At 30.7% G+C, this 25,766-nt stretch overlaps 5 protein-coding genes across 5 annotated transcripts; 4 read left to right on the forward strand and 1 right to left on the reverse strand.

Annotated features, from left to right (window-relative positions):
* The first annotated feature begins 1,418 nt into the window (after positions 1-1,418).
* On the forward strand, positions 1,419-4,093 carry LOC105831707 (ubiquitin-conjugating enzyme E2 J1). Its single transcript, XM_012672052.3, has 5 exons — positions 1,419-1,830; positions 2,175-2,380; positions 2,476-2,666; positions 2,750-2,867; positions 3,021-4,093. Exons 1-5 carry the CDS (start codon positions 1,794-1,796, stop codon positions 3,264-3,266), a joined length of 798 nt encoding a protein of 265 aa, XP_012527506.1. The 5' UTR covers positions 1,419-1,793; the 3' UTR covers positions 3,267-4,093.
* Positions 4,094-4,399: 306 nt separating this feature from the next.
* On the reverse strand, positions 4,400-7,160 carry LOC105831708. The gene is made up of 7 exons (XM_012672053.3): positions 6,627-7,160; positions 6,249-6,300; positions 6,127-6,170; positions 6,009-6,042; positions 5,778-5,884; positions 5,587-5,699; positions 4,400-5,523 (listed from the first exon to the last, which is right to left on the reverse strand). The coding sequence occupies exons 1-7, from the start codon at positions 6,680-6,682 to the stop codon at positions 5,255-5,257; spliced, it is 675 nt and encodes a 224-aa protein (XP_012527507.1). The 5' UTR covers positions 6,683-7,160; the 3' UTR covers positions 4,400-5,254.
* Positions 7,161-7,834: 674 nt separating this feature from the next.
* On the forward strand, positions 7,835-10,064 carry LOC105831710 (inactive peptidyl-prolyl cis-trans isomerase FKBP6). The gene is made up of 6 exons (XM_012672054.3): positions 7,835-7,878; positions 7,951-8,191; positions 8,503-8,963; positions 9,031-9,219; positions 9,367-9,478; positions 9,535-10,064. Exons 1-6 carry the CDS (start codon positions 7,835-7,837, stop codon positions 9,820-9,822), a joined length of 1,335 nt encoding a protein of 444 aa, XP_012527508.2. The 3' UTR covers positions 9,823-10,064.
* Positions 10,065-14,134: 4,070 nt separating this feature from the next.
* Positions 14,135-17,191, forward strand: LOC105831687 (odorant receptor Or2-like; the record flags this gene model as incomplete). Its single annotated transcript, XM_036291549.1, has 6 exons — positions 14,135-14,474; positions 14,589-15,057; positions 15,328-15,427; positions 15,679-15,798; positions 15,945-16,100; positions 16,459-17,191. Coding segments are annotated over 6 exons (1,236 nt in total), but the record flags the coding sequence as incomplete, so codon positions are not given.
* Positions 17,192-17,864: 673 nt separating this feature from the next.
* Positions 17,865-25,233, forward strand: LOC118647080 (odorant receptor Or2-like). The gene is made up of 6 exons (XM_036291287.1): positions 17,865-21,708; positions 21,813-22,281; positions 22,548-22,647; positions 22,890-23,009; positions 23,160-23,315; positions 23,675-25,233. Exons 1-6 carry the CDS (start codon positions 21,342-21,344, stop codon positions 23,723-23,725), a joined length of 1,263 nt encoding a protein of 420 aa, XP_036147180.1. The 5' UTR covers positions 17,865-21,341; the 3' UTR covers positions 23,726-25,233.
* Positions 25,234-25,766: the final 533 nt, after the last annotated feature.

Below are 25,766 nucleotides of genomic sequence, written 5' to 3' on the forward strand. Positions count from 1 at the left end.
GTCTCTTGTCAGCCAGAATAACCGATCGTTTAGAAAAAAACCATATTTATCTTCTAATGGAGCTGAATATTTAGATATATGTGAGAAATGATAAGAGGATTAGTTTGATACACACACACACACATTATATATATGTATATATATGTATGTACATATATACACATATTATATATATGTATATAAAAGATACATGCACACAGTTCATTTTAGAGAGATAAATGAAATTATAAATAACTCACTTGATATTCACATTTAATATTACAAAATCGAAAAAATTATCTATTTATATTATAATAGGTATCCCAAATAGCACAGAGATTCAAAAAGAATTCAATTGTACGTCACCAATTATGAATTCTTTTTGAGGTGCAAAAAGAATTATTTTTATAAAAGAATATTCGAATATTCAAAAAGAATGCATATCGGTGACATAATCGATAACATACAATTGAGTTTTTTTTTAACTCTCTGTGCTATCTGGGATATTACATAAAGTAAAACTATAGAAACGTTCATAATAACATGATGTTTATTTTCAGTAATGTAGATTAACTTAATCACTTTTTATCTTCTTCTAGTTGTAAAAAGGAAATAAGCAGCAAATTGAGATTATAATTGCATTGTGGCAGAAATTATCATAGGCCCATTTCTACCAACGTAGATTAACCTTAACTTATCTCGGTTCAACTTGACTTTTATTTTTTTCTAATTTTTGGAACTAGAATGAGATAATAAGTAAAAGTTAAACCGAGATTAAAGTTAATCTACGTTGACAGAAACGGGCCATAATCTTTTAAAATCAATGGAAATTTAAAAGAATAATAAAAATTAATCATACGCAAAGAGCACACGCGTTTCCAAAATAAAGCGGTTTCCAGTTCTGATGAAAATTTATCTTAGAATTCTTTATATAATTTCTATATAAATTATCTTTCAGAATATTTCACGATTTTCATATTATTACAATTTCCGAAGAAAACTCCGAAATGAATTGAAGATGAAAAGATTTACAGTGTTCAAAGGTAGGTATCTTTTTTCAGAATTCTTTATAAATTAAAAAATAAATGTATGAGAAATTCTTAAAAACACTAGAAGGTAGAATATATAAATCTTTTTATTTGAATCTTTTTGTTCAGCCTTCAGAAAGTATTTCCTAAAAACAAAAAATAAAATTCAGGATTACTTTGTAACGTCTATATTACATCATAAAATTTGCAAGTAAAATTTTGCTCGCGTCAAAACAAAATATCTAAGATTGCAAACGGAGGGTCAACGATCTTTCCTTATTGAAACAGCGATTTGATGATACTCAAGACAGTCTGTTTCGGAGATTTAACGGGTTCGCGCTTCGCGCAGGCCAAGGCGGTAAGGTTACGCGGGCGACTCCGAATCCGAAGGCGATAAAATAGAAGCGGCGCGAATGCGAGACGGGAGCGCGGCGGTGAGGTTCACCACGTCACGTCACGTCACGTCACGCCTCGCTTCGCTTCGCTTCACCCCGTGCGCCGTGCGAGTGATCGTCTGGTCGATCGGTCGTCCACGTCGCGATTCCGTCGACGACGCGGACCGAGAGTACCGTCCGTACGGAGCGGAGATCGGCGTGCGTGCGCCCCGACGACAAAATATGTGAGCTGGAGACTAGTCAGCGCGTCCGTGACAGAGGAATCGGCGGAGAGAACGTGACGGCGACCCGCGTGTCCCGCGTTGCTCCGCGGTATTCCCGTTCCTCGGCGGCCCTTTAACCTACGAAACCTCGACGAGGGAAGGTGCCTGGAGGTGCCGAGCCGTCGAAGATGTCATTCGAGGGGAAGTACAATGCAAAGAGCCCAGGTGAGTCAGAATTAATGTCGCAAATCGCACCGGTCAGACTCGTTTGTTGTGACCTGTCGTCCACCGTGCGACTTTGACATGTTTGACATATTTCCATTTGGGGCTATTGCACTCGTAGACGGTTGCCAGCTAGCCTTCGCTATCGCGCTTCTTCCACGGCATACATTGGTGTGGTATACGAAATGAGATACCTTACGTATACGTATCTATATTGTGTTTTGACAAATAAATCTGACGAAACATGCCCGCTTATCATCTGTCAATCTGTCATCTCGTCGACGAATACGACACAAATAGTATATTTTTATTCGCGGTATTTATCTTATTAAATATATGTGTTTTAGCGGTGAAGAGGTTAATGAGAGAGGCACAAGAGCTGCACGAGGCTACCGAGGAGTATTGCGCGTCGCCTCTCGAGGACAACCTGTTCGAATGGCATTTCACGGTGCAAGGACCACCGTCTACAGACTTTGAAGGTGGCGTTTATCATGGGAGAATCTTGTTACCACCGGAATATCCTATGAAGCCACCAAATATCATTCTGTTGACGGTGAGTGAATATTAGAAACAAATCATGTTCAAATTATATTCTTATGTTATGTTGCGATATGATGTTGCTACATGTTTCGTTTTTGTTTTATTTAGCCAAATGGACGCTTTGAAGTAAATAAAAAGATATGCCTGAGTATCTCTGGCCATCATCCGGAAACGTGGCAACCATCATGGAGTATTAGAACAGCATTGCTAGCCCTGATAGCCTTTATGCCCAGCCCAGGGAGCGGCACAATTGGAGCATTGGATTACAGCACTGAAGAACGACAGAAACTTGCTAAAAAGTACGCTAAAAAAATATCAAGCCACGATTAGATACATTGTTGCAAATAATGCTACATACTCTTACTTAATTGATCGTTTCCAGATCGTTGAACTGGCAGTGCGATACGTGCGGTAAAGTCGTGAACCTGTTGTCCAAAAACTCTGTTAAAAAACCCATCACCGAAGAGGAGCAGACCATGTTGAAAACAATCGCTCTTAAAGTAACTTATATTTTTGAAATATCACAAACATATAATAGAACATATGTTTAACTACAACATAATGCAGATATATAATTATTGTGTTGTTACGAAAACCATAGACTGTCGCGTTTTACAGATAATTAACGGGAATTTCGTAAAAATTAATTACAGGCCGACGACTCACCCACGTCAGATGTATTATTTACGGATAATACAGGAAATGTATCTGAGAATGAGGTACGGCATCGTAACGTGGAAACGATTCCAGCAGAAAATGCAGATCGCCAGCAACCTGAGATTATCTTAAATCGCGTAGAGACAATGTCCTCTTCAAACGATTTATTTTGGAGTATTCTTATCATTTCTTTAGTATCTGCAATTATTTTGTTAATCTTACGACGATTATTTCTTGTTTAACTGATTTGTTTAACTTTTTTTGCGAAAAACAAAAATATGTTACAAAAAGATAGTAAATTTTATACACATTTTATGGATATCGTTTCCAAGCTTATAAGAAAAAGCCAATCATACTGTCATATGAATACTGCGAAGCATCTTATCTTTTTTTTTTTTTTTCATAAAAAACGTGTGTAACACATGACGAAAGTATATGCATTGGTATGTATTAGTACATATCCATATTGTTCTTATAAGCACTTATACATCATAAATGTCTTAATTTTATTGCAAAAATGACATCAAAATAGATAAATTTTCTTTTCGACTATTAGTTTACACGTACTAGTCGCTTGCTTTCGTTAATAAACGTAGCATTGGAAAAAATCATTATTTATTCAATATTTATACATTTATTTTAGTATATTATATGATATTATAGTTAAATGTAGATTTCAATATAAATTATAATTAATAATAAATTTTGTTTATTTTAATAATTGTCATTAAAAAAATTTTTTGGAAATTATCCATATAAATCTAAAAGTATATCTAAATTCATATACTTATTATATTATTTTTACTGAGATAAATTCGCATTATGTAATATAGCCTAACATGATACTATTTTGTAATAAATATAAGCTATACAAATACACTGTGTAATACTCTATAGCTTTCATACACTTTTCATATGTGTATAGCTACTGTAATAAAATTTAATGTATAATATGATCTATATACATATATATATATTAAAGGAGAAAAGAGGATTTAGAGGGACTTTGTCTAAATTCATTCTTTTGTATGTACATAGAAAAATAATAAAGTAATTATTTATTAAAGTATATATATAAACATATTATTTCGTAATTTACTACAGTCCGCAGTGCAGTGCGACATTCTACAATTCCATTGCTTTTATATATTTATTGAATTATATTTCTTCATACTTTTGATTGATATGACATAATTTTTTCGATAATACTTATTTCTAAAATTCTAACAAATATTTTTAAAGTTTATTTTTTAAACCTATATGAGGTTCGTAGTTATATATAATATTTAGATCCTATATGTATAACAATAGAAATATATTAAAATGTTACAAATAAAATATGTATAAGTTATGAAATATGAGTAACACAATCATAAACTATAGCAAACTTCATAATCTTTTATTATCTATGTTAAGGCATTCTACATTCATCATTTACAGTAACAATTTCGTCCTTACATGCTTTTTATTACAATAAAATAATTCCTATCAGAAACTTTCTTCTTTTGTACATTTGCTATTTTTCTAAATTATATGATTTGTTGATGTGTGTGGTTTAAATTGCATTTATATCTTAAATTTAAATCTAATAGCTCGAAAATTACATAAAAAAATATCCTGTAATAGAATCTCTTACATATTTATTTGCATTATTATTATTAGTACTTGCATTATTTAAGCAATCTATTGTTTTAAGACAAAAATCATTTAAGTGCACATATGTAAAAGTTTGAAGTATGTAAGTAAAACATGGCACATTTCATTTCGTAAAAAATAATTTATTGTCGTACGGAAGCTGCGTGAGACAAAAGCTAAACTAAACTTGATATCAAATTTAAAAAGTTTAATTTTCCATTTTAAGCAAGCAAATACCTTATCTAAAAATTGAAAACAAGAAATATATCTTTTATTCGCGTACAATTGCTGTACATATTGTATGTTGCAAATTATTTTTTTTTGAGTTGTACACAACTAGATTAGTAATTCCTTTTTGTGCTAAAGATCATTATAAGATACTCTACAATGTAGATATCCGTGTCAGATCTTTGTATTCGACATATCTTTGTACAATATATATTTTTGAAACAATAAACATAGTTATATCATTTCAAGAATAGTAATACCGAAATAATAACTTCTTCACAAGTATAGGACGTCTATTTTAACTCCACCATTGCATTTTTATACAAAAATACAAATGATACCACGTTAATTGCAGTTGAATCATTTATCAGCTGTCGGTGTTAGTGCTAGTCCATTCACCAGTCTCTTTTAGAGCTCTGTCTGTTAATCTCTCTATCTCTGTTAGAAGTTGTTCAGTCTCTACATCAACACATACAATATCTGTTTCTACTGGATCCCATTCTAAACTATTTGGACTCGAGACTCTGGACCAAGGAGATGCCGTCAGGCTAGAGGGTTGACTATTATTAGGTGACGTCTGTGTTAAAGAATACTCCAAATTTTCCTTTTCATCTTTCATGATTGGTATTGGCATTCCTGCGCAAATAAAATCAGTCTGTGCATTGTGAGAGTTATAAAAATGATGTAATGATAGATTACCTTCGTGTTCCCATTCAAGATCTAACGATGATCCTGGAGTGGACGAGACGTAAGTCTGTTGTTTCATTAAAGTTCTTGCGTCAAGAACTTGAAGCGACATATCCAGACCAGAACTAAAAATAATCATATGATCCTTTAATCTTTAAATATTCCTAGGAAATATTATTAAAGCTAAGTATAATGCAATCTACCTCGTAGAAACGTCGTGCCTGGAACTCAGCCTGGCATACTTATTGCCACTTCGTGACCACCTTCCATCTTCCAATAATTCCAGAGTCACTGGAACCCCATGTTTTTTCTGCGATTCAAATACATGTTAAATTTTACTACGTAAATCAACATGCTTTTTCTAAAAGGTAAAGCAACAGCTGTCACATGCTTATTCTGCAATATTCTTTATATACTAAATGAGGAACATTTACCTTGAATCTTTTTAAGGAGAGGAATGATAAGAGACTAAGTCCAGTAAGCATGGCAGATAAATGCAACATTAATTATCACGAATTTAAATTAGAATCAAAAGTCAGAAACTTTTATTACCTTTTTGATCCTTTAGCTTGGTCTCTGTGCCCTCCATCATCCAACTTAACATGAAACATAAAACAGCAGATTTATTTCTACTAGTAAAAATACACATTTATAAAACAAGCTTGGACATATACCTCAACTCGTTCTTCTTCTTGGAAAGACATTCTGGTATGCCTTTGATAAAATCTGAACATATAAGAAAACAGTCACACAGCGAAATACAATACATCACTTTGTGAAATTTATCCATATATCAGGATGATTTTCAATTGGAGTAAAACAAGAATCTCATTACAATAGTGTTCAATACATCTTTTGTTTATACGTGTAACTCTAATCATATATTAGTGCAATTATAAAGTTATGACTTGTAAGACTAAAATCTTGAGATTCACGTATAATGTATTTTATTTTACTGGTCTGTTAATGAATCAAAGTAGACATTCTTTTTCAATTCAACAAATTTTCACCGAGTGTTCTAAATAAGAATAATCTCAAACATTCGGTCTAACCTGTATGGTATGGAATCTGTGACTTTCGTTAAACAGCGGCCGAGACAGGCCCCCATGACCTGCCAGCCCACGGCGTCGCGCCGTCATCTAATTGAGATGGTTGTTCGGATGCCAGCGTTTAACTCCACGTGACACGTGATGACGGGAACGACGGCGTTCTTTCACCAGGTGTTGGCCCGGTCGCGACCGCTTATCTTATTCACTCATTATCATTATCACTTCCATTCCACGCCATAGACGAAAAAAAGAAAGCGTTTGGATCAGCTGTCACTTGTGCGGGGTGGGAAAGGCCCTAAGTCCTAAGCCCTACCTCCTCCTCCTCCTCCTCCGAGACTGCGGTTAATGAGGCCAAAGTTACCCGCGCGAGATTAGAAACAAAATATAGAGAGGAAATTACGAAGAACGCTGCGTATTTTTACATCGAGAGAATTGTTGATAAACAGTGTGCGAAATTTGATGGTGATCTCAAAATAAGCATGTAAGAATAATGTTTGATCGTTGCCTCGTTTCTGCAATTTAATGCTAATTGACTTGTGTTTATTTCGTATTGGGCGATCGAGTTTAACTATATATGTACAACGCGGAGATCATGATATATATATATAACAGTTGTCAAGCAGAAAAATTATTCTATATATATTAAACAAATTTTATCATGATAATTAACAATTAAGTCAGAAGATGTTGTTTTTTTTTTTTTTTTTTTAAATAAAAGAAACTAACGTTTTAATTATAATTTTACATATACTATAATATAGAAATTATTTAACATACATATATTATATTAATATAGAAATATATTATGTATTTATATATTAATATATATAAACAATAATATATTTAGCATATTATTGTTTTAATATAATTATAAATGAAGAAGTAATCAATAGTAAAAGGATAGACTGATGTTGATAGCGCTAATAGCATTCTTTTCAAATGCACTCTATTATAATATATATATAATCGCCTAGCGGTATTTTTTAAATCGAATTTAGCGGATTATTTTTTCAGGAGTTGGCAACACTGACGTCCAGGTCTCAGGTGACTTAGGTTTCTCTGTCTCAGCACAATTTCATGCACATCAATGCATACATGCCATCGCTGTAGTGGCTGTAGATCGTAGATCGCCGGCGTGGTCGTTTTTAATGTTCTTATTCTTCTCTGCTGTATATAATAGTTTTGCAACAAAATTTTTTTAACTTGAAAAAATGGCGAAACATGTAAATCTGGCGGTCGATGGTTTTAAGATCAGGTAAGAATTTGAATAAAAATGGGTATACATTCGTGAGACCACACTTATTACATTTGCGATTATATGTTTCAGCGATTTGATAAACGCAGATGGAATTACATTCGAAGTTGGAGAACAATTTGATAATGAGGACGAGGAAGAGTTCGCATATTCTCCACATGTACAATTTAGCAATGAAGAGATGTTAAATATGTTAAACATGTACGATTCTGATCATGAAGATAATGAAGATGAGAAAGAAACTGTAGCTCTCTGTGGTATGAGCTTTTCAAAGCTGAAATTGAAAATGACGGACTTAACCTCAGATCAAAAGGTTTTTAATTATATTTTACATTTTTCTATTTTCTTAAATGTGATGTATCATAGGGTGCTTTCCAGCAATAACACAGTGTGACACAGAGTATCATTCCATCTTTATTGTTTACTGGTATTAAAAGAAGATAGAATGATATTCTATGTTGCATCTTGTTGCTGGAAGGCACCCATTAATTTTATTAATTAATTTATTGATCATTCATATTGATTTTATATTTATGAATTATTTAATATAAACTTTTTTATTAACATAAACAAATAAGATTTATGAATACAATTTTAATAAACTTAATAAAATTATGTTGTTAGGTCATGAAACTTGTTAAGCAGAAAGGAGTTGGAGATGTTGTACCAGACAATGCTCTTGCTACCATTCACTACATTGGCTATTTTGAGTATAGAGATGAGCCTTTTGATTCTACTTACTCTTCTGGAAAACCAAGATCATTGCGTCTAGGCAAAGATTGCATTTTACCTGGTCTTGAAATTGGTATACGTTCTATGCAAAAACATGAAATAGCAGTATTTCTGATTCATCCCGATCTTGCTTTCAAATCTCTTGGTTGCATGCCACGTATTCCACCCAATGAGGAAGTGGTATTTGTTGTTCATTTGCTTCATTATATTGACGATGGCCATGCAGCAACATATCAAGATCTCACACCAGAAGAGAGACACATATTTAGTCATATAGTGAAGCCTGTGATGCATATGCTTGTGACGGCCAAAGATTATACTGAAAAGCTTAATTACAAACAAGCGATACGAGAGTAAATAACATTATTATAGAATTTCTACAAACATGTCATATATTTTCATTAATTAATTTTTTTGCAGATACAGAAAAATCATTGATCGTTTGGAGACAGTCAAATTAAATGATGAATCGGAGGAGGAAGAAATGAATCGACTACTCTCACGAGCCTACACTAACCTTGGAATTTGTTATAACAAAGAAAACCACCCTACTAAAGCTTGCTTCTTTCTAAGACAAGTGCCAAATCCAACAGCTAAAAGCCATTATCAGTAAGTACCGATGTTAGTTAATTCAACTACTTATGCATAAACATATATAAAATTAGCCTAATTAAATTATAAATATACTTAACATATTAAATTATATAAGTATATTAATATATTATTGTAATAAATAAAATTCTTTTTGCACTCTAGTTTTGGAAAAGCTTTGCTAAATATTGGAGAATACAATGAGGCAATGAAGGAGTTGCAGAAAGGTTATACATTAGAGCCACAAAATGAAGCCATTAAAAAAGAAATTCAGATAGTAAGTTAAAGATTTTTTACAAACAGAATTTTCTTCTAATAATACTTTTTTCGTAGACAAATGTGAAACAGCGCGAGTATAGGGAAATAGAGAAACGCTTGTGGAAAAATTGTTTTAAATCCAAGGAGGAACAAAACAAAATTACTGAATTTCGAAAAGCTGCCCGTGATTTGTGTGAAAATCTTATTCGAAGTAATGATATAACAAGACAATCTCTTTCGGAAGGTTTCACGAAAGAAGAGCACGAAATTATACGTGAGGAAGCTGCCATATTAGGGTTAAGCGTGGTCACATCTGTTAGATATGGCAAGGAAACTGTATACCTTCAAAAGAGCAAATCATAAAATTCCATTGTTTAATTCAAGATCAATTATTTCGATTTTGTAAACGTAAACGATCACCTAGAATTATTTTTACACTTTAGGTAACTCCAGTCTTCTTAAGTCTTCCAGTCCTATGAGGCAAGTGCTCAGTTCCCATTTAATTTTTCTTTTTTGCATAGATGTGACATAAAAGTTGACTTTAAAACTGTCTGACTTTTCAATTGCACTCTTTCGAAATATATTTGTATGACTGCTTTTTCTTAGTTTGTTTCAATTTTTCTTTAAAGACCTTGAAAGTGTAACATATGGTATATATATGAGCGCGGCGCTCGTTCGTTCCTCAAATAAGAACAATATAAGATTTAAAATTATTAATTATATATTACATATTATTGATTATTTTACAGTTTGTTAATATTTGAGATTTTATACAGATTTGCTGTATATTTTGTAAGAGATACAAGAAAAAATAGATATAATTATATTTTCTTACTAGATTTTAAACATTATTCAAAATAATTATGGGGTTAATGTTGCAATATGAAAAAAATATATAAAAGAATTTTTTTTATATACAGGGGGGATGTCCCAAAACATGTGGGTCAACGCTCGTAAAAAGGTAGAAGGCATCAAGATGAACATAAAAGTCCAATATTGTCTTGGGTTAGGTCCACCAATAATCACGATATTAACATATGGAATCTGCAAATAATCTAATTAATTTCTATCGTAATTGTGAATAGTAAATTAATGAAAGCTTATCATACATTCACGATAGATTTTTTCTTCTGTGTTATGGCTCGAGCGGATCGAGCTCTTCCATCGGCGCGCTTTTATTCGCATAATTTAAAAAATTAATACCTCGATTATATCGGTGGATCTAACCAAAGACCTAATCCAAGATAATATTGAACTTTTATGTTCATCTCGATCCCTTCTATCTTTTTACGAGCGTTGACCCACATGTTTTGGGACACTCTGTATAATCTGATGTTGCGATTCTTACAATCTTTTAAGCTTATAATTATGCATGAGCTAACGTATTACAGTATTTGTGAACAAAATTATTTTGATTACCAGAGATTTCAATATATTATGATCTCAATATTGAAACGCAATCAAAGAGGATTGTTTAGTGATTAAAATGACATTAAGGCTTACTAGACATTAATGTAATTACTGATTTTGTAATCTTGTATTTTTAAAAAATAAAGTTTGATTAATAAAAAATGATATATTTTGCCAATCCCGAACACGTAAGAAAAGTAGACACAGTTAATCTACAGTTCATGATACAAATAAGCTACTGGATGCCGCAGACGCCAATTTTGTGGACATTATTCATACTTGCGCTGGTAGTTTAGACTTTTTTCTACCCACTGGTTATGCGGATTTTTATCCAAATGGAGGAACGTTTAGGTAACCTGGTTGTCCTGTATTTTCATCCCGACACGACAACATTGTATTTTATAATATTGTATAAGAGGTGTAAACAAGAATCTTGTTTGTACTTTTAGAATCCTGTAGCCACGGTTGATCGCCTCAGTTTTTCGCCGAGTCCATCGTGCATCCTGATTTCATCGGTATGCGATGCTCTAATTGGATGGATTTCCAGGTTGGTAAATATGGCGATAGTAATTCCAGCCTCGCCATTATAGGCGAATTTATTAACACTGATGCTCAAGGTATTTTTTATCTACAAACCAATTCACAATCACCTTTTGGGAAGGGCAAAATAAATAGTGGAAATATATTTTAACTTTGATATCTGTTACTAATGATATGTATCCACATAATAAAAATCTGCAAAGACAGATTTAGAACAGAACAATTTATCAATTTTTGATGGTATAAAGACAACAAATTTTATCAAAATTGAAGGACACTTTAGATTTCTTTATTCTCTTTTTAGATATTTCATAAATAATGATGTTTACAACGTTTTTTGTTAATAAACTACAATATCTTTAAATGTAATTATGTGTTGTATTTCCACAGTACATAAAGATATATATTTAAGAAAATGAAATAGATACCATATTTTCTCTACTATATCACACATATATACACATATGCACATGTCTAAAATATTTTACAAACATATTATCCACATTAAAATATTCTTTTCAATTTTCACACAATTAAATATTAATAGTTAAATTTATTTTAAGGAATCAAAAACTTGAAAAATAAATTTATTCATACACACACACACACATATATATATATATATATATATATATATATATATATATTTAACATATATTAAAAATATCTTTCCTACCTTAAAATATACACTTCGTCATTTTAATAAATTTATTAATTAAATTTATTAAATGCGTTATATCGAAGCACGAAAAAGAGATATCGAAGAGACCTCAATAAATTGATTATATTTCATAGATGTTTTATCAGATCTACCTTTTACTGAAGAGTGCTGTCCATAAACTAAAATACCTGTTTCATTTAGTTTTTACAAAACCTCCGAACTTTGTCTCGCCTTTCGTTGTTCTTTTACGTTGCTATAACAATGCGTCATTATCGATGCACTGTAACTTTGTTACGATACGAAGTAGATGTTCGTTTTTTGCATTATTGCACAGTTCCCTTAATAGTTAAGTTCCGTAAAATAAAAAAAGAGCGTCGTCGGAGACACAACTTGAAAAAAAAATATGAAGAACATTGCATAAATTATAAACGAGAGGAATATAAGAATTATTTCATTCTTAGGAATTTAAGAACTTATGATTAACAACGAGCGATGATATGATAGTGTGTGTGCGATATTTATGTGATATCCCATACTGTTGCATCTTGACACTATGGGCGTTACCAAGGGGATGGCAAATGGGGCTCTTGCTCTTCTCCCTGGTACAGTCAGATTATCCGACTAATGAAATATCAATTAAATACTTTATTTCAAATTTTTAAAAAGTTTTATTTTTTAATTAAAAAAATTTTTCACTAATTGACTTTAAAAATTTTTTCAAATAATTTGAATTCTTAGCAAAGCATAAAAATATAACAAAATATTTAAAAATGTGAAACAAAATAAAATTTTTTAACAAAAAACAAGAAACCTTATCTCGATTTACATGTACCTTGTCGCGGTACGAAGATTTTAATACTAAAAACTATATAAATATAAAAAAAAAAAAACATTTGTTAATCCAGAAGTGATATTTAATATCATGGCCCCCTTTCCCTCCAAATCCTGTGGATACCCTTGCTTGGCACATTAATAATTTTGCCGTGAGCATGTGTAATAACTACTTTCGAAAGAGTGAGCACAATTGATTAACAAAGAAAAATATATATGTCAGTTTTCATGTATCGGACATGGAAAAACTCTAAATATTACAAATATACAGGTCAATTACATTTGTAAAGAATCGCATTTTGATTTATAAATTTATAAATTGCAAATGTCAAACTTATAATACTTTAAATCGTTTTTAAAACGAGGAAGGAAACGAGAGAATAAATTAATAATGAGCGCCCCGACAAAAATTGAAGAACATTGCACCTGGTTAGCTATCCATCGGCTATTTAGCGATGCAGATAGGAGGGGTGTACAAATTCGTTTCTTCGAACGAGAAACTGCACGTTTATAATAAAAATGATGCGACAGACGTTAATACCTGAAATATTTACGATATGTCCGCACTTTAGCATGTGCATTTCAGAACTTTCGTGAGCATGCGTAATTACCATGCTCCCTGAGTGGCAAGAGAGAGTGCTGAGTTCATAAAAAAATGCCAGTCGCCGTTTAGTCTTGGGCATGGAAAGCTCTAAAGAATCGGTACACGCAGGTTTATATCTTTATATCTTTATGATCTTATCGCTAACTTTTGTATAATAAACATATAATGGGTAAAGCTCATTTGTGCCCGCACAGCACACATCTTTCAGAAAAGTTTTTGAAAGATAACTAAAAGATATCTTCTGTCAGATATCTTTCAGAAAGCTTTCTGAAAGATGTGCTGTATGGGTGATATTGACGTGACTCGAATCTATAATAATGAATCTATATTTAATATATATATTTTGATTAGAGTTTGTGTAAAATTTTACGATAAACTGTCCTATGTTTCAAGATACGCTGTTTTTCTACCAATATCATTAATAGGACAAACAGTAGCTTTTGTTTAAATATCGAGTGATGCAGAATTAAATAATTCTCATGTGAACATATTCTGCTGTCAATCTAAAAAAATTGAATTGTGAAACTTCACAAATTTCCGCACTCTATTTCATCGATCATTAAAAATTTTTTTCAAAAAAATAACATCGCGTTATAAACACGATTTGATTTTTAATTTACTTGAATCACACAACGTTACTAAAGTTTATTTACCGTTCTTTATCTGTCGATATAATCACAAAATGTGACAATTATGTAGACTTAGATTGGGCGATTGGAATAAATCGGAGATGTCTGAAAATCATCGGTCTCTGGCCGGATGACAAGTTAAGTCGTCGTCAAAAATTTATAACAAATTCACGCGCCATCGCTTTCTTTGTTACAATGCTTTGCGTGTCGGTCATACCTGGTATAATAGCGTTTGTGAGAGTCTGGGGTCATATGATGGCGATGACAGACAATATGCAAATTAGTCTGCCTTTCTCAGTGACCACCCTGAAATTTATTATTATGTGGTTTCACAAAGAAGGTATCTCTCTTTTTATTAACAAATATTATCTTACTTTGTAAAATTTTATCCACTTCTCGAAAAGCGTTAATTTGTTTCTATTTTTACCTCATACTTTTACATTCTTCTCCGAAGAACTGGAACCGCTCTCAAGAATGGTCATAGAAGATTGGCTCAGGGAAAAAACAGCGGAAGAACGAAGTATTATGATAAAGCACGCAAGAATTGCCAGAATAATAATTATGTTCGGATGTATCATGATGGTCATTGCGTGCTTCCTTCTCATCATTCCTCCCATGTTCGGCTACACCATGAGATATCTGACGAATTTGACAGATCCGGGAAGGCCGTTTCTGGTGCAAACGTATTATTTGTGTGACATAACGGAGACTCCGTACTACGAAATCGTGTTCGCCGCCCAAGCCATATCGATTATAATGGCCGCGATTTCTTACACGGGTATCGATACTTTCTTGAGCTTGCTTGTATTTCACATATGTGCTCAATTGGAAATTCTAGAGGGGCGATTTCTTAATTTGGACACCTACAAAGACTTTAAGATTGGATTAGCCATCAATATCGAAGATCACCTACGTCTCATTAGGTTGTATTAAACTCAATTTATGATTTATGTGTTTTACACTGCTGTATTATTTTTTTAAATAACAATGTAAATAAAGAACGAAGAAATTATGGCAATTTGACTGAATTGCAATTATTACTGAAACATATCAAGCATTTATTTATTTCAAACACATTTGTCTAGAACGTAATCGTAATTATATGTACACAGTATGTTACATTAATATTCGTAACGCCGTAATAATTTTATTTAGATTTTTAATGTTACAATATGCGATATTTTTAATCGTAGGTCTGTTGATGTCATCGACAACACATTCAACTCGATGCTTCTGACATTATTAGTATTTTTCGGAATGTTATTTTGCTCACAAGGATTTCTAATAGTTTCCGTAAGTTGGCGGGAGAAAAAAGTTATTCTTTCTTTTGAAGTAGGTAATATAAAATAATACTTATTTATTGCTACCATTTTTCATTTCGACGGAAGCAAAGAATTAATTATGTAATAAAAACACATTAATCTTATTCTTCTCAATTCTTTATGCAAATTATATATGCACACACAGTCCCTAAAAAGAAAAAGAAACTAAGATATTAAAATGAGTTTTTCAAAGGAAAATATCAATTGAAAATATATGTCTAGATCCTTGACGGAACCACTGATGTTTCCTTTTGGCGAATATGTTGGCTCGTTTCGATTCTTATTAATACAGGCAGTCACATGTGCCTGTACTGCGTGATCGGAGAGATTCTCATAGCCAAAGTAAGTGGTTATCATTATAAATAGTATAATAGATAGTATTACGATATGACTTCTTTTATCTGATTGTTACATATCAGATTGCTATAGAAAAATTTCTAAATATATACTATATAATAGTGATATATAGATTTTGTAAACACTTATAGGCTGAAGGAATATATAATGCGGTTTATAACTACACGTGGTATTTGAGGACACCGAGAGAAGTTAGAAACCTGCTGCTGATAATAGTTCGCGCCGAAAACCCTCTGTACATTACCGCGGGCCGGATGTTTCCCATGACACTATCCATGTTTTGCAGTGTAAGATGTCCACGATACTATATGTCCATAATTCGTCTACATGTCTTCTTGTTAGTAACATGAAATTATAAACTATTAATTTTTTGTTATGTGATACATAATATTTCGATGAGAAGGAAGATTAGAGATTAGTTACTTAATATAATCATATAAAATTTTGCCGTAAGCAATATTAATTGAATTAATTATCGATTAAGTTAATCGAAGTTTGATCTAAATCTTATAAAATCGGACATCTTATTTCATCTCTATATTTATTTATTATTGCGCTTCCATACTGTTTTTCTATACGTATATCGCTTTACAAAGCTTATGACAATTTGATAACTTTTCTCTATGTATATCACTTTTTTTTTAGTTGATAAAGACATCAGCCGGTTATATATCTGTAATGCTTGCTAATCGGTAACTCCTTAATAAATTGATCAGACGAGGACATAGAATGGGCTAATAGAAGAAACTATATTTAAGTAATGTGAATAATGTGCAATTGCATTCTATATGTATCTTACGTTTATCTTCGATTTTGAGTGTAATTGCATACCAATTCTGTAATATCTGATAATGTCAACAAACTGCCATCAAAAAATATAACAAAAGCCGTTACTTATAGTCGATTTTTATATTTAAAGTTATATTTTAAGTATACTATCTTAAGATATCTTAAATTATAGAGCTGTATTAGCATCTTAATCTCTATCATTGCTTAAGATAGTCTCAATTGAGAAATCATTTTAAGATGATTTTAAAATAATATTCGACTTCGAATATCAATTAAAGTTTGTTGACATAACATCCCAGTAAATTGGTAACAGAAATCAAACAGGATTTGCACCTTCTGCAATTCTTGATTTTTGCCACTCGGCTATCAGATTCTTCGCACGCGCAGATGTTGCACGATTTCTGATATAATATATTAGCAAATTGTCAACAGATAGCGAGTAACTGAACATATGTCTAGAGATCTGTAGTCAGATTTTTATCAATTTGTTACCAATTTGTTAATAAATTGCTAGTATTTTGCTTTGTATGTATATTTATTTTATTTAGCAATGTCGTAAGAGAATATAAAAAGTACTTTATTTATATCTTTGTCACATAAATATATCACAATATAAAAAAACTAACATAAAATTATGAAAATCAAAAAATTATGAAAATTTGTGTGCAACAATGGTGTATGCTAAGCGTATTAGTTTTATCATTCAGCCATTTTTGTTATATTTTCGACGTACTATATCCTCGATGGCGTTTTGTATCTTCTAATATTATTTTAAGAAATTGGAAGTTTTTACTCTTTTGACATACGTGTTTAATAACTCTTGTAAAAAATACTTACCTCTTATTTTATTTTATGCTATAACATTTATAAAGATTATCAAAATTGGAAAAGGACACTTGAGATTTCTTTATTTCTTTTTTAAATAATTTATAAATAATGATGTTTACATTGTTAATAAACTACAATATTTTTATATGTAATTATGTGTTGTATTTCAACAGCACATAAAGATATGTATTTAAAAAAATTAAATAGATGTCATGTATCTTCTCTACTATATTACACATATACATATACACATATGCACATATCTAAAACATTTTATAAACATTAACCAGATTAAAATATTCTTTTTAATTTTTACACAATTATATATTAATAGTTAAAGTTATTTTAAATAATCAAAAACTTCAAAAATAATTTTATTCTTACATATTTAACATATATTAAAAATATCTTTCTTACCTTACAATATACACTTCGTAAATTTTAATAAATTTATTAACTAAATTTATTAAATGTGTTATATCAAAGCACGGAAAAAAATATCGAAAGATGTTTTGTCAGCTCTACGTTTTACTGGCGAGTGCTGACCATAAACTAAACTGCCTGTTTCATTTAGTTTTGACAAAACCTCTGAACTTTGTCTCGCCTTTCGTTGTCTTTTTACGTTGCTATAACAATGCGTCATTATCGATGCACCGTATAATTTTGTCACGATACGAAGTAGATGTTTATTTTACATTATTTTACAGTTTCGTTAATAGTTAAGTTTTGTAAAATAAAAAAAGCGTTGTCAAAAACACAATTTGAAAGTATACAAAATATGAAGAACATTTCATAAATTATAAATAAGAGGAATATAAGAATTATTTTATTCTTTAGGAATTTAAGAATTTATGATTATCAATGAGCGGTAATATGGTAAACACATTGTATCTTTGCAATATTTATGTGAGATCCCATACTATTGCATCTTGGCACATCACAGTTTTGCCGTGGACATACGTAATAACTACTCCTTTCAAAAGAATAAGGACAATTAATTAAAAAAGAAAAATATATATTTTAGTCTTCATGTAGTATCGGACATGGACAACCCTAAATATTACGAATATAGGTCGATTATTTTTGTGAAGAATTACATTTTGATTTGTAAATTTATAAATTGCAAATATAAAATGTATAATACTTAAAATCTTTTATGATACACTTATCGATCAAAGGATACTTTCTTTGTTTTTTAATTGTTTGCTACATATAATGTTTAGAAAATTAAAATGATGTAAACTAGAATGCAATTAGCAAAAAGCACTTTAAAAAAGTAAATATTTTATCACATTTGCATATTATGTTTTAGACTTTTTAAATATTTTAGAAAGTACGAGGAAAAAATACATTTAATATAACAGTGTCGAGTATGAATTATATTTATAAATATTTATTAAAAATATAGTTATGTAATGTCATAATAATCATACAGATTTAGAATGGGCCATTGGAATAAATCGGTTTATAATATAAACTCTTAATATAATTTTGTATTTTACAACAAGCACAAATTAAAGTACAAATTAAATAAAAAAAGAATATGATTATTTAAATTGCAAGTACAAATTAAAAGAAAAAAGAATATGATTATTTAAATGTATGCTAACTTGTACAGATCATCGATGATGGTGGCAACGTCTTTTTTCCGCGAATATGTTGGCTTGTTTCAGTAATCATTAACACGTTCGTCCATGTTGCTTTATTGTGTGGTCAGTGAAATTCTCATTGCTAAAGTGAGTAATATTTTCTGTTATCAGATTCTTATTATTATTATATCTCTTATTGCATTGTGAATTGTTAATTTAATTAGCTGTAAATGAGATGCATCGTTAAAATGCGGGATTATTATATCAAACTCTGATATGCTTCGCATATATCAATTTCCATAATTATTTTTTGAAAAACAATATATCCTATAGTTCATTATAGTTTTTTGATGCATTAATTAAAGCACAGTGACATCAGTGGGTATTTTACTTTTATGGCATGTGAGCGATTTTGATATTAACTTTTATTTATTAATGCAGTGTGATGGCATACATTATGTGGTGCACAATTTTGCATTTGGTATTCACTGAAACCAAATGAAGCAAAGAACCTGATATTGATAATAATTTGTGCCGACAAACCTCTTTACATTACTGCAGGGAAAAAATTTTTAATGACGCTGTCTATGTTTTGCAGTGTAAGTTAACCTATTATTGTGCTATAGATGCTAAATAATATTACAAAATATTTGATATATTGCAAATTATTTAATGTTATATTACTCATTTTCACTATCGTCACTTTATTTTCTTATATTTTTGCTTTCAGTTGATCAAAATGTCAGCCGGATCTATATCGGTATTACTCGCGAATCGATGATATTTAATCATTTACCAGGTCAATTTTCAATATAGAATCTGATTTTTCACAATATAATAATAAAATATATTGAGCAACGCTCACTTAATGCGCCAAACAGAATTCATTTCTTCACATAAACAAAATTAAATTATTGGTTTGAAAAAAATATCTATAATCAACTGTAACAAACAATCGTATACGCATTAAGATTACTATAATCATTAATAATAATACCCTATATTGTTTTTTTATTTAAGCGTAATTTAACTAATTTGCAAAAAACGTTGACAGATAATATAAGAATATTTATTTTAAATACATTAACTAATTATACCTATTACAATATTTTATAATATAATAATTTAATTTTTAAATATTGCACAGCTTCCCCTAAAGTATTTAATAATTAATATTTCTTAATATAATTTAATTGCACTGTTTCAAGCAATATTGCTAATTAACGCCACTTAATAGTCATTAATAGTCTCTCTCTCTCTCTCTCTCTCTCTTTCTCTCTATCTTTCTTACTTACTCACTTACTCAGTCTCTTCTCACTGTAGCTTTATATAAATATACATAATTATTTCATATTTTTTATTGCACTGCATTAGCCAGAATGTTTTCTTATCGAGCACTTACTTTATGAACTCCCGTTTAATCTATTTCGTGTTGCTACCTTTCGGCCTTTTCACGTCGCTACAAACACATACTGCCTAACGCTCATTTTTCCTGAAGAGTCTAATGTGACGATGCAATAATTTTGTTACATTTTGAAGTTTATTTGATGAAAAATGCCAGTTAAACTTTAGAAAATGCAAATTGTTAAAAAAAGTTCAAGTTTTCAAAGTGAGGAAAGAAACGAGAGAATAAATTTATAATGAGCGCCCCGACAAAAATTGAAGGACATTGCACCTGTTTAGATATTCATGGGCTATTTAGCGATGCAGATAGGAGGGCTGTACAAATTCGTTTCTTCGAACGAGAAACTGCACGCTTATAATAAAAATGATGCGACAGACGTTAATACCTAAAATATTTACAAGGTGTCTGTACTTTGCACATTAGCATGTGCATTTCAGAACTTCTTCCGTGGACATGCGTAATTACCATGCCCCCTGAGAAACAAAAGAGAGAGCTGAATTCATAAAAAAATGCCAGTCGCGGTTTAGTCTTGGACATGTACAGCTCTAAAGAATCGGTACACGCAGGTCTATATCTTTATATCGTTAATTTCTATATAATAAACGTAATGGGTAAAGCCCATTTCTGATATTGACGTGACTGTATGATAATGAATTTATATATTTAGTATATTTTAATTAGAGAATGTGTAAAATTTTACGATAAACGGTTTTGTCGGTGTTTCAAGATACGCTGTTTTTTTATTAATATTAGTAGATTTTGTTTAAATATCGAATAACGCAAAAATAATTCTCATGTGAACATATTTTGCTGTTGAGCTAGAAAAATTTATCGTAAAACTTCACAAATTTTCGCATTCTATTCCATCGATAATTAAAAAATTATTCCAAAAAATAACATCGCGTTATAAACATTATATGATTGTCAATATACTTGAATCACGCGACGTTACTAAAGTTTATTTAGTGTTCTTTATCTGTCGATGTAATCACAAAACGTGTGATAATTATGTAGACTTGGATTGGGCAATTGGAATAAATCGGAGATGTCTAAAAATCGTCGGTCTCTGGCCGGACGACAAGTTAAGTCGTCGACAAAAATTTATAACAAATTCACGCGCCATTGCTTTTTTTGCTACAATGGTTTGCGTATCGGTCATACCTGGCATAATGGCATTTGTGAGAGTCTGGGGCTATATGATGGCGATGACAGACAATATGCAAATTAGTTTGCCTTTCTCAGTGACTACCTTGAAATTTATTATTATGTGGTTTCACAAAGAAGGTAAATCTGTCTTTTTAGACAAATATTATCGTTTGTAATATTTTATCCATTTCTCGAAAAGCGTCAATTTGTTCCTACTTTTACCTCATAATTCTTCTCCGAAGAACTGGAACCGCTCTCAAGAATGGTCATAGAAGATTGGCTCAGGGAAAAAACAGCGGAAGAACGAAGTATTATGATAAAGCACGCAAGAATTGCCAGAATAATAATTGTGTTCGGATGTATCATGATGGTCATTGCGTGCTTTCTTCTCATCATTCCTCCCATGTTCGGCTACACCATGAGATATCTGACGAATTTGACAGATCCGGGAAGGCCGTTTCTGGTGCAAACGTATTATTTGTGTGACATAACGGAGACCCCGTACTACGAAATCGTGTTTGCTGCCCAAGCCACATCGATTATAATGGCCGCGATTTCTTACACGGGTATCGATACTTTCCTGAGCTTGGTTGTATTTCACATATGTGCTCAATTGGAAATTTTAGAGGGGCGATTTCTTAATTTGGACAAATACAAGGATTTCAAGACCGGATTAGCCATCAATATCGAAGATCATCTACGTCTCATTAGGTTGTATTAAACTTAATTTACAATTTACGTGTTTTACACTGCTGTATTATTTTTTTTAATAATGTAAATAAAGAACAAAGAAAGTATGGCAATTTGTCTGAATTAATTATTCAATTATTGCTGATAGCGCACATTTCTTTATTTAAAACACATTTGTCTAAAATGTTTTAATCGTAATTACACTATGTGTTACATTAATATTCATAACGCGATAATAATTTTATTTAAACCTTTAATGTTACAATATGCAATATCTTATATCGTAGGTCTGTTGATGTCCTCGACAATACATTCAACTCGATGCTTCTGTCATTATTAGTATTTTTCGCAATGTTATTTTGCTTACAAGGATTTTTAATCGTTTCCGTAAGTTGACGACAGAAGAAAATTATCCGCTCTTTTGAAGTAATATAAAATACTTATTTATTGCTTCCATTTTTTATTTTGACGGAAGCAAAGAAATAGTTATGTAATGAAAAGACATTAGTCGTGATATTCTTTTTAACTTTCTGTGCAAATTATATGCACACACTCCCTAAAAAGAAAAAAAACTAAAATATCAAAATAAGTTTTTCAAAGCAAAATATCGATAGAAAATATATGTCTAGGTCATTGACGGAACCACTGATCTTTCCTTTTGGCGAATATGCTGGCTCGTTTCGATTCTTATTAATACAGGTAGTCACATGTGCCTGTACTGCGTGGTCGGAGAGATTCTTATAGCCAAAGTAAGTGCTTATCATTGTAAATGGTCAGTATAATAAATAGTATTACGATATGACTTCTTTTACCTGATTGCTACATATCAGAACGCTACAGGAAAATTTCTAAATATATACTCTATAGTATTATAATATAGATTTTGTAAATATTTATAGACTGAGGGAATATATAATGCGGTTTATAATTACACGTGGTATTTGAGAACACCGAGAGAAGTTAGAAACCTGTTGCTGATAATAGTTCGCGCCGAAAAGCCTCTGTACATTACCGCGGGCCGGATGTTTCCCATGACACTATCCATGTTTTGCAGTGTAAGATGTTCATGATACACCATATGTCCATCATTTATTTACATTTCTTAGTAACATGAAATTATTAATTATTAATTTTTTGTTGTGTGATACATAATACTTTGAGAAGGAAGATTAGAGATTAGTTATCCATTGCAATCATATAAAATTTTGCCGTAAGCAACATTAATTGAATTAAATATCGATTAAGTTAACCGAAGCTTGATCTAAATCACGCTTATAAAATCAGATTATCTCTATATTTATAAATCTTTATATTTATTTATTATTACGCATACTGTCTTTCTATACATATATCCTTTCAGTAAGCTTATGACAATTTAATAACTTTTCTATATGTATATTACTTATTTTTTCAGTTGATAAAGACATCAGCCGGTTATATATCTGTAATGCTTGCTAATCGGTAACTCTTCAATAATTTGATCAAACAAAAACATAGAATGGCCAAATATGCGGAAGAAACTATATTTGAGTGATGTGAATAATGTGCAATCGTGTTTTTTTATTCATATTACATTTGTCTACGGTTTTGCGTGTGATTATTATTTTAAAAAGAAAAGATTTATATATTTATATTTATATATATCTATATATATACAAATATATATTTCTTAATAATAAAAAAATTTTTAATTGTAAAGTTACTATTAAAAATTATGATAAAGTTATTAATAATTGTAATTAATTATAAAAAATTATAACAGACTTAATTATATAAAATATGTCTAAAAAGAAGAATTATTTATACTATGCACAACACAAGAATCTTATGTAATATACTAGTGCATACAAAATTTATAAAATGTAAGAAATATATGTACCATAAATTTTAAATTAGTTTTATACTTATTTTAAAATCTAAATATAATAATAACTTTGTTTTTTGTATTTTATTTCAACAAAATAAAATTTTAGTTAACAGAAATCCTATTGCCTCTATCTACTTAATCAGATTATAAAAAAAATACATAGAACTAAATTAATCTATAATGCATAATACTATGCTTAGAGATACTTACTCGAATTTCTCGGATCGGAGACTCAAGTCCAGCATTCGAGACGCTTTATCTTAAAGATACAAATGAGCGACCGAATGCCGCGGACGCTAATTTTGTGGACATTATTCATACTTGCGCTGTTAGTTTAAGCTTTCTTTGATCTATTGGTCATGCAAATTTTTATCAAAATGGAGGAACGTTTGGGCAACCTAGATGTCCTGTATTTTCATCTCGTACGACGCCACAACATTGTATTTTATAATATTATATAAGAGGTGTATTGAATCTAGTTTGTATTTTTAGAATCCTGTAGCTACGGTAGATTGCATCAGTATTTCGCCGAGTCCATCGTGCATCTTGATGGTTTCGTCGGTATGCGATGCTCTAATTGAATGGATTTCCAGCTTGGAAAATGTGGAGATAATAATTCCAGCCTCGCCATTATGGGCGAATTTATTAACACTGATGCTCAAGGTATTTTTTCTTTGGAAACCAACTGACAGCTACCGTTTGGAAAGGGTAAGATAAATATTGGAAATATATTTTAACTATGATATCTATTACTAATGATAACCATACAATAAAAAATCTGCATAGACAGATTTAAAACAAAACAATTTATCAATTTCTGATGGTATAGAGACAACAAGTTGCATCAAAAGTCAAAAAGAACACTAGAGATATCTTTATTTTTTTTTTAAATATTGCATAAATAATGATGTTTACAATGTATGTTAATAACCTATAACATCTTTATATGTAATTATGTGTTGTATTTCCACAGCATATAAAGACATATAATTAAGAAAATGAAATAGATATCATATTTTCTCTACTTACACATATATACACATATACACATGTCTAAAACATTTTACATACATAATTTACATTAAAATATTTTTTTCAATTTTTATACAATTAAATATTAATAGTTAAATTTATTTTAAGGAATTAAAAACTTGAAAAATAAATTTATTCATACATTTAACATATATTAAAAATATTTTTCCTACCTTAAAATATACACTTCGTAAATTTTAATAAATTTATTAATTAAATTTATTAAATGCGTTATATTAAAGTACGAAAAAGAGATACCGAAGAGATACCTCAATAAATTGATTCTATTTCACATATGTTTTGTGAGCTCTACGTTTTATTGAAGAGCTGTCCATAAACTAAAATGCCTGTTTCATTTAGTTTTTACAAAACCTCCGAACTTTGTCTCGCCTTTCGTTGTTCTTTTACGTTGCTATAACAATGCGTCATTATCGATGTACCGTAATTTTATCACGATACAAAGCAGTAGTACTTCACTTTTTGCATTATTGTATAGTTCCAAAATAAAAAAAGAGCGTCGTCGAAGGCACAACTTGAAATTAAAAACAATACAAAATATGAAGAACATTTCATAAATTATAAACGAGAGGAATATAAGAATTATTTC

Source organism: Monomorium pharaonis, chromosome 8, assembly GCF_013373865.1.
Source record: "Monomorium pharaonis isolate MP-MQ-018 chromosome 8, ASM1337386v2, whole genome shotgun sequence".
Lineage (NCBI taxonomy): Eukaryota > Metazoa > Arthropoda > Insecta > Hymenoptera > Formicidae > Monomorium > Monomorium pharaonis.

Excerpts from the sequence above, each read along its gene's own strand:
- LOC105831707 (XM_012672052.3), top strand. The coding sequence starts at position 1,794 with ATGTCATTCGAGGGGAAGTACAATGCAAAGAGCCCAG. Across the intron at positions 2,381-2,475 it reads CAAATATCATTCTGTTGACG|CCAAATGGACGCTTTGAAGT; the intron begins GTGAGTGAATAT and ends TGTTTTATTTAG. Across the intron at positions 2,868-3,020 it reads TGAAAACAATCGCTCTTAAA|GCCGACGACTCACCCACGTC; the intron begins GTAACTTATATT and ends AATTAATTACAG.
- LOC105831708 (XM_012672053.3), bottom strand. The coding sequence starts at position 6,682 with ATGGGGGCCTGTCTCGGCCGCTGTTTAACGAAAGTCACAGATTCCATA. Across the intron at positions 6,301-6,626 it reads ACAGATTCCATACCATACAG|ATTTTATCAAAGGCATACCA; the intron begins GTTAGACCGAAT and ends TTATATGTTCAG. Across the intron at positions 6,043-6,126 it reads CAAGCTAAAGGATCAAAAAG|TCTCTTATCATTCCTCTCCT; the intron begins GTAATAAAAGTT and ends TACTGGACTTAG.
- LOC105831710 (XM_012672054.3), top strand. The coding sequence starts at position 7,835 with ATGGCGAAACATGTAAATCTGGCGGTCGATGGTTTTAAGATCAG. Across the intron at positions 8,192-8,502 it reads ACTTAACCTCAGATCAAAAG|GTCATGAAACTTGTTAAGCA; the intron begins GTTTTTAATTAT and ends TTATGTTGTTAG. Across the intron at positions 9,220-9,366 it reads ACAGCTAAAAGCCATTATCA|TTTTGGAAAAGCTTTGCTAA; the intron begins GTAAGTACCGAT and ends TTTGCACTCTAG.
- LOC118647080 (XM_036291287.1), top strand. The coding sequence starts at position 21,342 with ATGATTGTCAATATACTTGAATCACGCGACGTTACTAAAGTTTATTTA. Across the intron at positions 23,010-23,159 it reads GAGAGATTCTTATAGCCAAA|ACTGAGGGAATATATAATGC; the intron begins GTAAGTGCTTAT and ends AAATATTTATAG. Across the intron at positions 23,316-23,674 it reads CACTATCCATGTTTTGCAGT|TTGATAAAGACATCAGCCGG; the intron begins GTAAGATGTTCA and ends TTATTTTTTCAG.